The sequence below is a fragment of the Dermacentor andersoni genome, chromosome 9 (assembly GCF_023375885.2).
Source record: "Dermacentor andersoni chromosome 9, qqDerAnde1_hic_scaffold, whole genome shotgun sequence".
In the NCBI taxonomy this organism is placed as follows: domain Eukaryota; kingdom Metazoa; phylum Arthropoda; class Arachnida; order Ixodida; family Ixodidae; genus Dermacentor; species Dermacentor andersoni.
In genome coordinates this window covers 138,734,912-138,753,360 of record NC_092822.1, presented here as the reverse complement: position 1 = coordinate 138,753,360, position 18,449 = coordinate 138,734,912, and the positions used below count along the sequence as shown (strand labels likewise).

The following is an 18,449-nucleotide window of genomic DNA, read 5'->3' as shown; positions in this document are numbered from 1 at the left end:
CTAGCAATAGCGTGTGCAAAACATGGTTTAGTTCTAAGCAAAAATCATTAATGGATGACGAAGGGGATCGATAAATTGAGCCAACCACTAAATTTTTGGTGTTAATATCGAGAAATGATACATTCAGCTCAATATTCACTGATTCGCAATTTACTAGATTAATTGTTAAGTCCCGATGCCTTGAATATTCTAACTCTGATGAAATGAAGACAGCTGCGCCGCCATGACTGCTGTCACTCCGGTGATAGTATTCTGTTGTAGAAGATGAAAAAGAGTACAAGCTGTTATCGGCTTCGCTGAGCCAGGTTTCACTTACACACATGATCGAGAAGTTATGTTGACACAATGAAAGGAAATTATAGATTTGAAATGTTTGCTTAAGCTGCGTGCATTAAAATGTACGAGAGATCGGCAAGGAGGCTTAAGATAAGAATCTAGTTTGGATGGTGTGAAGTATGAAGGGGTCTGTTGAGGATGGATTGACATTATGCATGTGATTCAGGTTAAGAGATAACAGAGAGGTTCGCTTCACAGTTAATGCAGTGAACTCGGCTGTCTTCGGACTCACGTGTGCTGATACGGCAATTCTTAGTCCAGAGGAAGCGCCATCCTTTTTCTTTCTTGAGCGCTAAGGCCTGAGCAAACAGCCTCTTGTTGTAAGGTGTAAGGTGTTTGTTAATGAAGATGGGTTCCGCATTCTCTCCAGAAAAACCAAGACTGCCGGTATCCATCCTGGCCTTGCAAGCCTTTGCCAGGAAATCGTTTTTTCTTTTTTTTAGCGCGAGAGCAAAACCTGGCAATAATATTTTTATGACCTGATTTAGTGGGCACACAATGTGCTATCTTGATCTCGACTGGAGCAAGAGAGCATGCCGCCTTATCGGCAATGACAGTTACAATAAAAAGGCAGTCTTCCTCTTTTGTAAATGGTATTCCTTTGATCTCAACATTGTTGATTCTAGAATATTGTTCCATCTCGGCTAGCCTTTCTTTAAGGGTATCATTTTCTAGTTTTAGAGCCTTGTTTGATGCCGACAGCTCAGCTTGCTGGGTACGCGTGTTCTCGACAATTTCATTTAGCATGGTCAGACTGCCATCCATGCCAGAAACTTGGGTACGCACGGTGCTGTTATCCAGCCCAGCTTCCGGCAGCTTCTCTTCCACGTCGGAAACAAGTTTCTCGACCAGTTTTTGCAATCTATCTTGAAATTGCGCCTCGAGATCATCGAGTCGCTTGGCCAACGCAGCACTGGTAAGCATAACGGAAGAACAACTAGAAAAACGAAAGAGTACGAAACGCCAATGCAGCAGCAGCAGCAGTTGTGGTCACAAATACTCTTATGCTATCTCCAAGGAAAATAAGTACCAACCTGTGAAAACGTGGAAGAATGCTTTAGCAAGCGTACACTTGGACCACAGCCGCTCCCGCTTTGGTGCCGGTGTCCATCCGACGGAAGCTTTTAAGGCCACAAATCGTCTGGCGCAGGCGCTCTGTATGCGATCCCGTCGCCACGTAGCGGAGCTTAGGCACACCTAGAGCAGCAGCGATTACACCCACGTGCGGCATGGAGCAGCAAACCGCTTCACCAGAAGATGATAGCCCAGGGTCGTAGAATTCTGTGAAATGTGGAAGAATGCTTTAGCAAGCGCACACTTGGATCGCAACCGCTGCCGCTTTAAGGCCGGTGTCCATCCGACGGAAGCTTTTAAGGCCACAAATCGTCTGGCGCAGGCGCTCTGTATGCGATCCCGTCGCCACGTAGCGGAGCTTAGGCACACCTAGAGCAGCAGCGATTACACCCACGTGCGGTATGGAGCAGCAAACCGCTTCACCAGAAGATGATAGCCCAGGGTCGTAGAATTCTGTGAAATGTGGAAGAATGCTTTAGCAAGCGCACACTTGGATCGCAACCGCTGCCGCTTTAAGGCCGGTGTCCATCCGACGGAAGCTTTTAAGGCCAGAAATGGTCTGGCGCAGGCGCACTGTATGCGATCCCGTCGCCACGTAGCAGAGCTTGGGCACACCTCGAGCAGCAGCGATTACACCCACGTGCGGTATGCAGCAGCAAACAGCTTCACCAGCAGATGATAGCCCAGGATCGTAGAATTCTGTGAAACGTGGAAGAATGCTTTAGCAAGCGCACACTTGGATCGCAACCGCTGCCGCTTTAAGGCCGGTGTCCATCCGACGGAAGCTTTTAAGGCCAGAAATGGTCTGGCGCAGGCGCACTGTATGCGATCCCGTCGCCACGTAGCAGAGCTTGGGCACACCTCAAGCAGCAGCGATTACACCCACGTGCGGTATGCAGCAGCAAACAGCTTCACCAGCAGATGATAGCCCAGGATCGTAGAATTCTGTGAAACGTGGAAGAATGCTTTAGCAAGCGCACACTTGGATCGCAACCGATGCCGCTTTAAGGCCGGTGTCCATCCGACGGAAGCTTTTAAGGCCAGAAATGGTCTGGCGCAGGCGCACTGTATGCGATCCCGTCGCCACGTAGCAGAGCTTGGGCACACCTCGAGCAGCAGCGATTACACCCACGTGCGGTATGCAGCAGCAAACAGCTTCACCAGCAGATGATAGCCCAGGATCGTAGAATTCTGTCAAACGTGGAAGAATGCTTTAGCAAGCGCACACTTGGATCGCAACCGCTGCCGCTTTAAGGCCGGTGTCCATCCGACGGAAGCTTTTAAGGCCAGAAATGGTCTGGCGCAGGCGCACTGTATGCGATCCCGTCGCCACGTAGCAGAGCTTGGGCACACCTCGAGCAGCAGCGATTACACCCACGTGCGGTATGCAGCAGCAAACAGCTTCACCAGCAGATGATAGCCCAGGATCGTAGAATTCTGTGAAACGTGGAAGAATGCTTTAGCAAGCGCACACTTGGATCGCAACCGCTGCCGCTTTAAGGCCGGTGTCCATCCGACGGAAGCTTTTAAGGCCACAAATCGTCTGGCGCAGGCGCTCTGTATGCGATCCCGTCGCCACGTAGCGGAGCTTAGGCACACCTAGAGCAGCAGCGATTACACCCACGTGCGGTATGGAGCAGCAAACCGCTTCACCAGAAGATGATAGCCCAGGGTCGTAGAATTCTGTGAAATGTGGAAGAATGCTTTAGCAAGCGCACACTTGGATCGCAACCGCTGCCGCTTTAAGGCCGGTGTCCATCCGACGGAAGCTTTTAAGGCCAGAAATGGTCTGGCGCAGGCGCACTGTATGCGATCCCGTCGCCACGTAGCAGAGCTTGGGCACACCTCGAGCAGCAGCGATTACACCCACGTGCGGTATGCAGCAGCAAACAGCTTCACCAGCAGATGATAGCCCAGGATCGTAGAATTCTGTGAAACGTGGAAGAATGCTTTAGCAAGCGCACACTTGGATCGCAACCGCTGCCGCTTTAAGGCCGGTGTCCATCCGACGGAAGCTTTTAAGGCCAGAAATGGTCTGGCGCAGGCGCACTGTATGCGATCCCGTCGCCACGTAGCAGAGCTTGGGCACACCTCGAGCAGCAGCGATTACACCCACGTGCGGTATGCAGCAGCAAACAGCTTCACCAGCAGATGATAGCCCAGGATCGTAGAATTCTGTGAAACGTGGAAGAATGCTTTAGCAAGCGCACACTTGGATCGCAACCGCTGCCGCTTTAAGGCCGGTGTCCATCCGACGGAAGCTTTTAAGGCCAGAAATGGTCTGGCGCAGGCGCACTGTATGCGATCCCGTCGCCACGTAGCAGAGCTTGGGCACACCTCGAGCAGCAGCGATTACACACACGTGCGGTATGCAGCAGCAAACAGCTTCACCAGCAGATGATAGCCCAGGATCGTAGAATTCTGTGAAACGTGGAAGAATGCTTTAGCAAGCGCACACTTGGATCGCAACCGCTGCCGCTTTAAGGCCGGTGTCCATCCGACGGAAGCTTTTAAGGCCAGAAATGGTCTGGCGCAGGCGCACTGTATGCGATCCCGTCGCCACATAGCGGAGCTTGGGCACACCTGGAGGAGCAGTGATTACACCCACGTGCGGTATGGAGCAGCAAACCGCTTCACCAGAAGATGATAGCCCAGGGTCGTAGAATTCTGTGAAATGTGGAAGAATGCTTTAGCAAGCGCACACTTGGATCGCAACCGCTGCCGCTTTAAGGCCGGTGTCCATCCGACGGAAGCTTTTAAGGCCAGAAATGGTCTGGCGCAGGCGCACTGTATGCGATCCCGTCGCCACGTAGCAGAGCTTGGGCACACCTCGAGCAGCAGCGATTACACCCACGTGCGGTATGCAGCAGCAAACAGCTTCACCAGCAGATGATAGCCCAGGATCGTAGAATTCTGTGAAACGTGGAAGAATGCTTTAGCAAGTGCACACTTGGATCGCAACCGCTGCCGCTTTAAGGCCGGTGTCCATCCGACGGAAGCTTTTAAGGCCAGAAATGGTCTGGCGCAGGCGCACTGTATGCGATCCCGTCGCCACGTCGCAGAGCTTGGGCACACCTCGAGCAGCAGCGATTACACCCACGTGCGGTATGCAGCAGCAAACAGCTTCACCAGCAGATGATAGCCCAGGATCGTAGAATTCTGTGAAACGTGGAAGAATGCTTTAGCAAGCGCTCACTTGGATCGCAACCGCTGCCGCTTTAAGGCCGGTGTCCATCCGACGGAAGCTTTTAAGGCCAGAAATGGTCTGGCGCAGGCGCACTGTATGCGATCCCGTCGCCACGTAGCAGAGCTTGGGCACACCTCGAGCAGCAGCGATTACACCCACGTGCGGTATGCAGCAGCAAACAGCTTCACCAGCAGATGATAGCCCAGGATCGTAGAATTCTGTGAAACGTGGAAGAATGCTTTAGCAAGCGCACACTTGGATCGCAACCGCTGCCGCTTTAAGGCCGGTGTCCATCCGACGGAAGCTTTTAAGGCCAGAAATGGTCTGGCGCAGGCGCACTGTATGCGATCCCGTCGCCACATAGCGGAGCTTGGGCACACCTGGAGGAGCAGTGATTACACCCACGTGCGGTATGGAGCAGCAAACCGCTTCACCAGAAGATGATAGCCCAGGGTCGTAGAATTCTGTGAAACGTGGAAGAATGCTTTAGCAAGCGCACACTTGGATCGCAACCGCTGCCGCTTTAAGGCCGGTGTCCATCCGACGGAAGCTTTTAAGGCCAGAAATGGTCTGGCGCAGGCGCACTGTATGCGATCCCGTCGCCACATAGCGGAGCTTGGGCACACCTGGAGGAGCAGTGATTACACCCACGTGCAGTATGGAGCAGCAAACAGCTTCGCCCAGGGTTGTAGAATTCTGTGAAACGTGGAAGAATGCTTTAGCAAGCGCACACTTGGACCGCAACCGCTGCCGCTTTGATTTGATAAAAGTCAATGCACCTTTGCCGTCAAATGTTTAAAACAACATTAAACCCACAAAGTTCCGGAATTGAAAATCTAAAGCATGACTTTGGAAATGTCACTGGATCTTTCGCATCAAAAGTTTATTGCGAGAGGATTTCGCATCCAAAACAATTGTGAGAGGGACGTATTTAGCACATCCCAGAATAACTCATGTTCTTGAGTTGAATGCCTAAGGGATGCCACAGCAGTTACTGGGACATTGTAAGAAAAAGAACAGCCACAAGGAGGATGCAGTAAGCTATGAAAAGACACTTTATTGCTCGTAAAAAGCAATAAGAAAAATTGTCAAAAGCACTAGTTTTCATCACAGACTGGTTGAGGATTCAAAAAGTTCAAGCAGCAAGTCCATTGTTGCCACTTGTACACCACAATCACTGGTGACACACAATATATAACGCAGCCTATGTGTGGGTGGATTGTTCTTTATGTTTTTATTTTTTTTTGGTTTGGCACAACCACATGCCATTATTTAATGGCTGAATGATTTGGAAGGCTAAAAGTGATGAATCCATACACATGCAAACTGTGTTGCAGTGTCCAATTCCAGTAAAACTGGCAAACCCCATTTGCTAGAACAAGCTCAATTCCACAGATGACACAAAAACCTGCACACAAATCAAATCATTTGGCTCCAACTATTTAAACTATGCCATCGCTGGTGGAAGTGTCAGCTGTAATGCAGATCAGTGCTTTGAACCTGGGGCAACAACGAATGACTCAAAGAAATCCTCTGGGACCATTTTAGACGTTTCCCAATGATCATGATCATCCATTGGGAAAGTGTGCGATACATAGAAGTGAAAGAAATTTTTGGCAAGCTGTCCGTGTAAAGAAGCTGAGTTTTGCACATAGTGAGAAAATGCAAAACTTTAGACTTGTGTGATGTTAAACTCAACATTTAACTTCGTCTTGGAGTTAATGTCAGGACCCTAGCTTTTGGGGCGCATCCCCCTATCCCACTGGTTGTTGACTATGGCTTGTAAAGCAATGCATTTTAAAGGGGCCCTGAAACACTTTTCTAAACTGATTAATCATCAAATGGCCTGAGTATTAAAGGGTGTCAACTTTTTCGAATCTTTCCAAGTATAAGTGGAATTATCACATCGAAATGCAGCTCCCTCTTTTCCTCTTTGCTACCGTGCTAAAAGCTACACAGGAGAGAAGCCAAGGAGGCAAAGCCTTGCCCAAAAGTTGAGTGTCACGGCAGTGATAGGGCTCGTTGCATCGCTCCGTGGTGACTGCGGTAGACTATGCGACACAGAACGCTGCTGCTGTCTTGGAGACCACACACACCATACGCAGCTACATGCAACTGTTGTGTGTAGACTGACAGTGCAAAGGTTACACAAAATTTTTTTTCTGGCTTTTTGAGATTGCAGACATACATATGTTTCATTTATTTAACTAAAATTTAGCAACTATGTGTTAATGAGAACGTTCTCGTGATCATGAAATCAGCCAATAGCTGTTGGTGGGTCCAGCTGCTTGGGATGACACTGCATGACAACATTGCGGAAGCAAGAGCAAGCGATTTCTCGCCATTTTTGACACGAGGTTGTAAAGTCCCTGCTGCATGCAATGCAATATTATTTGGCTCATGTTTTTGCAGGAGCCTCTTGTACAGATTGGCAAGGTTTTCTTACTATGTTCAAGAAGAGTGTTCAGAGGCCCTTTAAAAAATATTCCCGGCAGCAGCAGAAATGTTTTGCAGCAATGTTTTACATAGCGAGGGTCTTGACACTAGCACTTTTGATGCTTTCAGATAGCATACGAGGGTTTATTGGCCAGTTACTGTCTCCTAAGTTCACATATAATATGTGATACCTCTAGCAGAAAGGATGCTCCACATCTGCCACCCTGGTCTTAGTTGTGGTGCTGGCTAACACTTCCAGGGCTAGGTGATCAGTGCACATATAAGGCACCATAAAGTGGATGAGAAGACGGCACTGCAGTATCTCAATTGGTAAGAGCATTACATGCGTAATGCGAAGACATGGGTTCGGATCCCATCTATGACAAGTTGATTTTTCGTCTACTTTAATTCTCTCTTTACTTTAACATTTCTACGTTTCCATTAACAAAAACAAATAATTTACCCTGCGCTTTCTGTCTACTTAAGTACATCCATCGTCGTAAATTGTTCTTTTCTTGTCCAGATAATTCCAGCAGCCGATATGCTTTTCGGACGAAACATAAGCTAGTTCCAATCACACAAACCAGTTATGGCAAGCAAACACGAAACTACCAAATTCCCACGATAATAAATCAATTTGTCTTTGAAAGTGAATATTACCTCCCACAAAAACGTTTTAAATCTACCAATCAAAAATACCTATTGGAACAAACGGAATGAGATATTTCTTTAGTCGAAGGAATTTGTATTTATTTTACTACCTTTCAAATGTTTTTTCTCTAACGCACATGTTGCAAGCTGTGTTATTGTTTCTGTGTTTTGGCACTGAAATTTCTATGTTTATAAAAAAATTATGTATCTTTATACCACTCACACGATAAGTTGTGTATGCAATTTATTCTTTTCTAGTACAAATCTCATGCATGTTAACTTACTGCGTCATGCTTTTTACAACGCTTGAGAAATTCATTGTGAATTTGTTGTGAAGTGCTAGTGCACAATGCCAGCTGTGTTACGCGTGACCAGGACCTTGTCAGGCTCTTGCCTTTTGTCTTGGCGCCCTCTTTTCGTTGAAAATAAATAAACTCACTTTTGTGTTGTCCACTTCTCTTGTGTCCTGTCTGAACGCCTCACCTTTCTGCATAATGAATTTCACTTTCCTCAGTTTCATTGGTGGTAGCATATCATGCGATTTACAATGATAGCTATTATATGAACTTTCCAGCTACACCTGCGGCATTGTTGCAAGCCATTGTTGCCAGCCTCCCCAACAGCAACCATTGTCATGTCGTCTTAAGAACAGGAAAATGTTTCCAGAAAGCAAAGGAAAGGCACTTGAGCTGGCATCAAACCTCTGAATCTGATATGCCAAGTGCGTCCAGAAGACAGCCACGAAGTCGGATCAGAAAAAGCACCACTCCCTCATGCAGTTGACATTCCAGGCCATAACGGATGCACGAGGTGATAAGCCAGGTTTGATATCAAATAGATTGCACAAATTTGATGAAAAGGTGAGAAAGTTGGAATAGAAAAGAAAAAGCAGAATTCATTATCTCGAGCAAATTGCTCGTGTGCTGCAGCAAAAATTTTTGTGACGCTGATAAGACAGTCATTATCTGAAGCAAATGCAACAAAGCCACATTGTTTTGCGAGGGGATAGACAGGTGAGAAAGAGTGTGATTATGGAGATAATTGTTCATGTGTGGCAGGCAAACATTTTATTAACCTGATGCTCTGTGAAACAGACTTCCTGGCTATCACTGCCACAAGTGTGCCAGTCTGGCCAAGGGCCATTTTTAATGTCTGTGGCCTTAGATTACCATGCCTTCTCCTGTGCACACTTAGTCTAAGCAAATACTAACAGCATTGTGAAGGGCAGTCTCTGAGTGACCTTTTCATGAGCCAAAGGGTCCACAATGCATAAAAATCAACACCACTACCGCCGTCAGCCAGCAGTTTTCGCAAGAGCAGAGAGTTGGGCTGGTCTGTGCAGCAGTGTTAGAATTAAAATGCACACACAAATAACACGACCAAATGTGAGAACAGGACACCGGACACCACAGTGTGTTTCTAGTGTCCGTTTCTGTGACTGTCAGTGTGCGTTGGAACTTCAGTCATAACCAGGCTCTGTTTACTGCATTCTGCCTAAAACATGACACAGGTGATGTTGATAAAGAGAGAATACCTAATGCAAGCTGAAGATGTCAGCTCTGCTAGATGCAGAGTTTGCTATATTAGCTAGAGGTGATTCAAATGATTTGAAGAAAAAAAAAAGATGTAAGAAAATGAGCAACAAATAAAACTTGAATATACAAAGGTCAAGAAGTGCTAATAGTGATCAGTAAAGCAGCAAGACCTTTGAGGCTTTGTTTGTGTCCCCATCTTGTTCCCTTGTCGCAATTTCTGTCTCATAACCCTAGGACATGTGAAAGGTAAAATGCCAGCTGCAGGTTGCCTGCAAAACTGCCAACACTACCACCAATAGTGGCCTAGCTTTTCCTTCTGATATAGTATGTTGCACACAGGGACATTGTGCACATTGTAAGTGAAGGCACAATGGATAACACAATTCAAGGCACAGTATTTCACACCTAAAAGTGCAATACAAAGCAGTTTAGTTATCAGTGCTTGTCTTCATTTTAAAACTGCAGCGCTCAAAAGTCAAAGACCATCTTTTCCAAAAATAAACTGAGTTGCAAGCCAGTGCTTGTTTGTTAACTTGCCGGCATCCTTCATTAGGGCTCACCTGCAGTTTAAAACACTGAATAAGTGCCAAGTTGCCCAACTTTCACTTCTATTACAGTCCTGATCTGTTCCTAAAACCACACTTAATCCTTTGAGGGTCGATTCTTTTTGCCACATGCGACCGCCCAGGGTCGATTTTCTTATTGCAGATTCCAATTTTTCTTAGGGACTTATTTCGAAAAAAATTTACCGTAATTTTTTTTAGGGTGACCGTAAAGAAAAAAAAAAAAAAATTTGCGTTGGTATATATGTAGTCTTCATTCATGAATAACAACCATAAAAAAGCAAATAAACTTATAAAAATTATAAGTTTGGTGCATTGTTATAGTTCAAGGCTTTGAAAATGCGCACACGAGAATATTTCGCAAGACTCAAATGTTCCTGCTCTTACACTAATTGCACATCCATAGCATAATTGAACTGCACAGGTGCATGCACTCAAGAAAACTGCGTGGTTGTGTGCCCGTCAAAAAAGCTAAATGTGTGACAAACTACCACTAATCTTCATCTTGTCTCCAACCAGAGGCAATTAGTTTGCGTGAGTCTCCAAAAAAAAAAAAGAAAAAAAAAAGAGCAACGGAAAGCGTGCACGGCGGCATCCTTCCTATGTGTACCCCTGTGAGCACTAAACGAGCGGGAAACAAACGGTCACCCCCTGAGCGATCAGTAATGAGATAGCCATCAGTTTTGCAAGCGCAAGAAGCTGAAACGCCCGAGGAACAAAACCCAAACCGCCGGCCACTTGCGCGCGTGCCAGTGCATGAGCGGTAGTATATAGACGTGCGGGAGCAAACTAGCGCTAAAACAAACCATGCCATGAAAACTGAGAGAGGGAGGCGCATGAAAAAAATTCCCTGTATTCCCACATAGTGGCAGCACATGATAGAAAAGAAAAAGTTAGGATATTGGCATGCTTTCAAAACGTACAGACGGCGCCGTAAATATACGACATCGACCATTTTGGACTTGTTCGCAGCGCCGTATGTTTATGTCATCGACCCTCAAAGGGTTAAGCAAGGTTCCAACTTGAGGGTACAGTGGTACGTAGGGCATGCCTGTGATGGACGTGCCCCATGTACTATCAGCAAATCATACTCTGACGACACTGTGGCAGAAACTTCAATTCTGTGCCTCAAGGAGTGGCCCCCATAGCAAACACAATAAAAGCACCTAAGAATAATAGGTTACAAATTTAACAGTGCGCTAAATGTGCTAGGATGCATCACATAAAACCTACAAAGGCAGTGGACAAACATGTTAAAGCACGTAACTCTATTGTCGTTAAATGTCACTGTATATTGCCTACTGAACCATTCTCAGGCATTAAAACTTTCCTAAGAAGCACTGTAGCAGCAAGACACAGATTGGCTGGTCTCCCCAACAGAACCACCTTTAGCAAGCAGCAATACTTCAGTGCACACTCTTTCTTCCGTTTCACGCATACCATTACATTTGAATCAAGCACCCACAATCATAGGAATGTGCCCTTCTACCAAGAACACATAGAACAATTGAAATGTAAAGTATACATGGTTCTCATGGTACCGTCAGTGAGGAATGCCACGATGTTTGTGTTGTTTGCATCCACCATCTTGATGACCTGGTGACTTATGCAGTGTAGTTATCCTGCAGTTCAGCCTTGAAGTGGCAGAGCCTTTTTCAAGGCTGCTGACTGTTTAAAGGCAACATTCTCTGAAATAATACATTCTAGCATGCCATTAACAAAACAAGCATACAGTACTGCATCTGATGCAAATTGCCATGTTTTGCATGTGGTACCTGTACCAAGAATTCAAGTAACAACTTCGTAAAGTGGAAGTGAGGGCAATTCTTCCTTTGGGAGGGGCTTTACCACGGTATGCTTCGGAGTGTACTGGTCTGAAGTCTTCGACAAGGAACAGCAGGGAAAGTTGTGGTGACCGAGCACACAATATTGTCGTTGTCCACTTCTCTACTCTTGTGTCCTGCCTGCACGCCTCGCCTCATATTTGCATAATCAATATACACAGTTGCTTCTAAAACTATGGTGTGCTGACAATTGTGCCACATTATTTTTATGAAGAATTGAGTGTCACAGCGTGCCATTATTTGCATGGGCTACATGCGAGTTGCATGTGCACATTATATAGTGGCCATTTCTACGGAGACCTTTAAGTAATATTTAAAGATAGCCATTTTCAAATGAAAGGACAGTTCTGAAAAGATTTTGCGCCAAAAAACAACACACACAAGAAAGACGACGACACCACGGGCGGTTTTTCTTTACGAGGCTGAGCTGAAGTTTCTGTCGCGCCTACTCTGATAAAACCTTGTACTCCATGTTGCCTTGTACGCATGCGTGGTGTTTTCGAGGGCTATATAGGTAGAGTGCTTTCACCCTCCTTAAACAGTTGAAGTAGCGCCCATGGTGTCGTCGTCTTTCTTGTGTGTGTTGTTTTTTGGCACAAAATCTTTTCAGTATGCAAGATCACCAACTAGCCCAGCAGTTAACTCTTCAAAAGGACAGTTCCTTCTGAGACATGCCGTCAGTGGTCGTGATCACGGGTTGACAGGTGATAGGCGGTAATTAGTTCCTAATGAACAAAAAGTTAATTAATGAACTTTCAATATTCCAGTTTCAGCGGGGTCATTGTAATTGGAAAATTGCAAATGCAATCAAACTGAACCTAGGTAATGTTGTGAAGAAAATCTGAAGTGCTCCAGGAGCGCTTTCTCTTGGAGCGGAGTATGAGGGTGCAACCAGCCAAATGCACTCTCATCCCTCTGTAACCACCTAAACATAGGGCCACATTTCAGACTGCTTTGCAATGTTCAAAAACCACCAGCCGAAGATACCATAAAGCTTTCTAGCGTACGAGAAAATAAAAATGAAACATTTCATGCATCTTTTCTCAGAGAAGAGTGAAAATGCAGTACTGCAAACACAATTTGGTGCACTGCTTGTTAGTGCCTCATTCCTGCGTCTGTCAGCATGATGCCAAAGACAACATTTTATGAGAGCATTCAGGACATCTCAAGAGATGAGAGTATGGCATTAATAGAATGATTTCTGCTTGGGTGTGTTTACGCCTTGCTAGGCTCAGGTTTTCAGCCTAAACACATGTGAACAAGCTGGTGAAATTAATCTCCCACTTAGTTGCCAAGGTCAGAGCAGTATTGAAAACTGGGAAATGCTAGATTGAGAAATAAATGCGAGATCTCCTAAACATGCAGAGATCCATGTTTCTCCAGAAGCTGCCTTGCATGTCGCGCAGTATGAATGGTTGCACAGCCACGAAATATCAATAAATTGCTGCTCTATTTAGATCTATTTTTTTAGATGTTTAGTTCACTGCTCACCTCAACAGTTGCACTGCTGATACCGGCTTGACCTCGTGGTAACAAGTCAACATTTGTTGGCCATGTTAGGCTTAATACACTGGATGTTGTCATGCCAACAAAGCCAATCAGGAATGGGCTTAGGAAGGCCTCATGGAAGCAGTGAGCGCTAATTTGTTTGTGCCACAAAATAAGTTACACATCCACCTTGAGTGAGTGTCTGTAATCACAGATAAGCATACATGCACACATATAGAAACACCAATTAAATCATTACAATGCCGATATCACCAAAAGGATCAACAGAACAAACAGTAGCAGCTGCTTCATCGCAGAATTAACCGTACTGTGATCGGCTTGTCCGATCACAGACTGCCCTAACTGCTTGTGCATTTCCCTAGGGAAACGTAGCTCTATTGCCATACAGTATTTTCGAAATATTGAAGAGTGTGTGCTTCCAAGTCTTGGGCCACAGGTATTCCACCTGAGGGGCAACACGCGGGACCTTTCATGCTCATCGGGTTGGGCTCACCATTCAAAATGCAAGAACTGCTTATGCGAATGGGAGGCACCGGCCGAAAGGAAGGCAAAAAGAGTGTAATGGTGCCATTCATGCCAAATAGTTGCTAAAGATGAAACAATTTTCGAATGCGACATCAGGGACGTATTCTGCAATGACGTAAGATCTACCTGAGTGTAGCAGAAAGCTACAAAGAAATCCCACAGGAGTTTCATGGAAAGACGTCACAGAAAGGGCATTGGCCATGGATTAGATCTCTAGACCTGGATGAATTTCTCAAACTGCAAAGCTTTCTTTCTGAGAAAACTCTTTCCTTTGTAGTCTGGGGTACCTGACAATTTTTTCCTTTTATGAATTATCCTCCAACTTTCTGCAGAACCGATTTGTCATTCTGCAAGGATCCATTTATTTTTGCAATCTTCTGACCCATTTTCATATTATTCCTGGTATTCACAGCTCGGTGTAAAGGATGATAAGCAAAGAAGAATGGAAAATGAAATGAATGAGTGCAGAATGCAACATCTGCATACAGTATTACAATTCCTGATGACCTGCTGTGGGCTGTGCCCCTTTGGTGCTCAGCTTATCGGTGACAGCCTGGGGGCGTGCTTCCTTGACATGGTCGATGGCCATGCCGAGAAGTCGAAGAAACTCGTTGACATTGAAGTGGTAGTTCGTGAACTTGGCATGTGCTCCAAGTGTTGGGTGGTGGCCCTAGGGAAAATTATGCGAAACAATGCAAAGGTTGGGGTCTTTGTGCTAGGTACAGACAAAACTGTCAGGGTTGATGGCTATTCTAGTAGCAAAAGCAGGAACGTGGACACGAGAAGACCTGAATACATGCACACAGTGCTAACTTCCAACAACAATTTATTCTGAGAAACCAGCCACACTTATACCATCCATCGAAACGTGCCACAAAAGCACGTGCACAAGTGTACAAAAAGTTTGGAGGCCTCTTAAGCTTTACCTTTAAAAGTGGAACGCGATAGCATTCAAAGACCCCTGACTGCTTCTCACGCTTCCCGGCAACTGCAGCCTGCAGCCTTCTTGGTCCCTTACTCTTTCTGATATACATTAATGACATGCCCAATAACTTATCATCATGCATGCGCATTTTTGCTGATGACTGCATTATCTATCGTTCTGTTAACACCTCCAATGACCACCTGATCCTCCAAAATGATCTTAACCAAATTATTAATTGGTGTGACACCTGGCTAATGACTCTAAATTCATCAAACTTTAAGATGATGTCCTTCACCCGCAAACGCATGAACTTGGACTATTCCTACTGTATTAAAAATGTCCCATTATTTCGGACCTCATCATTTAAATATCTAGGCGTAAATCTTTCAACAAACCTCTCCTGGACTTCTCACATTACCACCATCTGTGCCAGTGCTTCTCGATCACTGGGTTACCTGCGACATAACCTTCGAAACTCACCTCTATTTATCCGCAAACTGGCATTTCAAACATTTGTTCGCCCTCAACTTGAGTTCGCCGCTCCAGTCTGGTCTCCCCACCAAAATTACTTAATTAACATGCTGGAATCAATCCAAAATAGAGCCGCACGTTTAATTTCCCAGAATTATGACTACCATTCTAGCGTAACTCAAATAAAGATTCACCTTTCACTTCAGCTGCTAAGTAATCGTTGCGACATAGCCCTTTTGTCATTATTTCATAAATATGCCCACCACACTAACAAACGTTCCCTGCACCAAGAAACATCATCGCACACGTCGCACAGATTACACAATCATCATAGCTTCACGCACATCTATGGTAAAACAGAAGCATTTAACTCGTCTGCAATACCACATGCCATACGGCTCTGGAACAACCTCCCCGACAACATAGTTGTGGAAACTGACCGTGAAAAATTCAAGCACTCACTCAACTCGCTTAACCCTTGTTAACCATTAATATCACACTCGCTGTTCTGTGTTATTTTTTCTACCTTTTTCTTGCACTGTTATATGCTTGTTACAAACTTACAGAGTTCCTTTTTATTGTACTCATATGCAGCTTTATGTAGCTAATATGTTTCTCTGACTTTTAGGCTGTGCATTTGGCTGGTGTTTTCTTTGTATTATTACTCAATCCCCATGTAGGGCCCTTGTAACGTATTTTACAAATAAAAATAAAATGTAACCGTAACGTTTACCAGGAAAAGCTGGCGGCGAACACCGTGCACAAAGGCAAGCTTTGTGGTAGAAACGTGGCCCCTTGCGTGGGCCGCGATGGGGCGGAAGCAAGCGCCATCTGGAGCTGTTGCTAGGAACTAGGCATGCCACTTTATAGCCTTTGAAAATTTGTGAAAGGGGTTTGTGTTTTGAGTTTCCGCGTGACAGAATTATGTTTTCTTGTATACTGAAATCCGATGCAATCATGTCTGTACGTTGTGTGTAAGTCCTACTTTATAACTTTTCTGACATATTTTACCTTGAGAAATTGAAATAGTTCAGTAACTTCCTTGTGATACATGGAAGGCTCGCATGGTTGAGTATGTGTGGTTCAAAATGTTTTTTTCCGAAACAACAATAAGGAAACTAGACGGCTGCGCACTGCAGACCATGAGGCTGATCCGCAGGATCGCCAACAGGCGGTCCAGGATGAGAGAAGCGAATCTAGTTAGGCTAGTCCAGGCCTTTGTGATAGGTAGAATAGCTTATGTTGCTCCCTTCCTCAATTTTAGGTCATTCGAGAAGAAGAAGATTGAGGGCATCATACATAAAAGTATAAAACAGGCGCTGGGGCTTCCCATCCGCACTGCAAATGAAAAGCTTTTAGCTCTAGGGCTCCACAACACTCTTGAGGAGATTATTGAAGCAATGAGGATCTCGCAGTATGAGAGACTTGCGGGAAGCCCTACGGGCAGGAAAATCCTAGCTAGGCTGGGCATAAACTATGAGGGGCAAGAAGGCATCAAAGTCGACCTGCTGCGAAGCGTGCGGAATCGACTAATAATCCCACCACTACCGCAAAACATACACCCAATCCATCACAAGGAACGCAGAGAGAAACGGGCGGAGGCTCTTGAGAAGCGTTTAAAAAACTCCAAGGACGTGCTCTACGTTGATGCTGCAGACTATGGCAACGGCCGCATGGCCCTAGCTGTTGCGAGCGCTGAAACTAGATTGATAGCCAGTGGCACAGTTCCAACGGATTGCTCTCAGATTGGAGAAGAATCTGCCATAGCACTTGCAATTGCAAGCACTTGCAATTGCAAGGTGATGAACTTTGCCAGAGGCAGAATTTCTCTCGAGGCGAACAGAATCCAGCAGACCTGCAGAGATAGCAGGAAAATTGAAATAATCTGGGCACCTGCGCACGCCTCCCTCGCTGGGAATGAGGTGGCCCACAAATTAGCTCGAGGACTTACATTCCGAGCTGGTGGGCTAGCCGAAGGCTTCACGGGGCGAGACCGCTTAGTGTGCTACAGAGAGATCACACAACAGTACAGACTAGGGTGGGTTAAATATCCTCCGGCTGATGCATCCTTAAACAAGAGCCAGGCCTCCACTTGGCGTCGCCTGCAAACCAACTCGTTTCCAAGCCCGGTGTCGTGCAGCCTCTACTACCCGGGTCAGTACTCCAGCCAGTGTAAGCTATGTAAAGCCAGGGCTAATCTTAATCACATTCTGTGGGAATGCCCACAGGCTCCCTCTGAGGGAAGAATAAAGTCTTTAGAACAATGGGAGACCTTATTACTCAGCTCCGATCCGGAGATTCAACTGAAGACCGTCCAACTGGCCGAAACCGCCGCTAGGGTCCAAGGACTTCTGGCCGTCGTCTAGGTGGGAAGGCTTAAAGCCTTCCCTACATCTGTTGGACAAATAAAGTTTTACAATCCAATCCAATCCGAAACAACGGTTGATGCTGGATGTGGGACGCCGAGGCCGGATGCTGACGCTGATTTTTTCTGCGACACAGGGCATTTAATGCTATCGCGTTAAAACATACAAGCAATAAAGAATAAGCTTGGCCAAATAATTGCCATGCCCCCTCACAAGTCCAGGAGAAGCCTGCTGTGTAGACTGATTTTATACCTTCATTAAAATTTTTTTCTGGGCGAGTTGGTGCATACTTGATTTGAAAATTGAAACAACGCTAACACATGCATCCACAAAGTAACAAGGACGAGACACATGTGTCTCGTCCTTGTTACCTTGTGGATGCATGTGTTAGCGCTGTTACAATTCTCAAATGATTTTATAGCCATGAATGCAGGCTGCAAAAACATGAGTATGTTCAAATGAAAGCCAATGTATACTTTTTCAGCCAGTCTCCCAATCCCATGACCCCTTGAAAGGTCATACGTTCACCCTGGTACGCCAAAGGTTGAAAAATGCTTGTGAGGGCCCACGGTGGGTTTAATCGATCCCAGGTTCTGGCACCGTGCAGTAAACCAGCTGGCTACCACACTCTCTGGGTCAAGAAAGAGACTGCATTGTCTGCTAGGTGGATGAAAGAAGTTCCAACAGGGTGCATTGTTTGAATGTTCAACAGTGGTCTAAGCAACAGAGAAGCATTTTCAGTCACTGTGCTACAAAGTTACTCTTCCAGTATCTTATCTTTGCTTTTTAATAAGGAAATATGCACATGCCCTCATCAATTTGCACATCTTGCTCTTTTGCACTAGTGGTGTGTTTCCCAACCTTTAATGTGATTAACAGTCTTTGCCTACTTCGGCTGTTTTGAGTCTATCTATCTATCTAGCTTCCCATGCCGACCCAGTGTTCAAGTAGTCTACCTGTTGGGTCACTAGGTATGTTCTTGTGGTCATGATGCTGTTGTGGTTGTTCTATTGTCCTCATTCCAGCT

At 45.7% G+C, this 18,449-nt stretch overlaps 1 protein-coding gene across 2 annotated transcripts in view; it reads right to left on the bottom strand.

Annotated features, from left to right (window-relative positions):
* Nucleotides 1-5,629: 5,629 nt before the first annotated feature.
* The window catches only part of LOC126529764 (EGF domain-specific O-linked N-acetylglucosamine transferase-like), a 182,861-nt gene continuing 170,041 nt past the window's right edge, over nucleotides 5,630-18,449 (bottom strand). For both annotated transcript variants that reach the window (XM_050177270.3, XM_050177273.3), the window contains one exon: nucleotides 5,630-14,330. In XM_050177270.3, coding sequence (XP_050033227.1) covers nucleotides 14,151-14,330 — 180 coding nt within the window. In that variant the 3' untranslated portion in view covers nucleotides 5,630-14,150. The remainder of the gene's footprint in view (nucleotides 14,331-18,449) is intronic.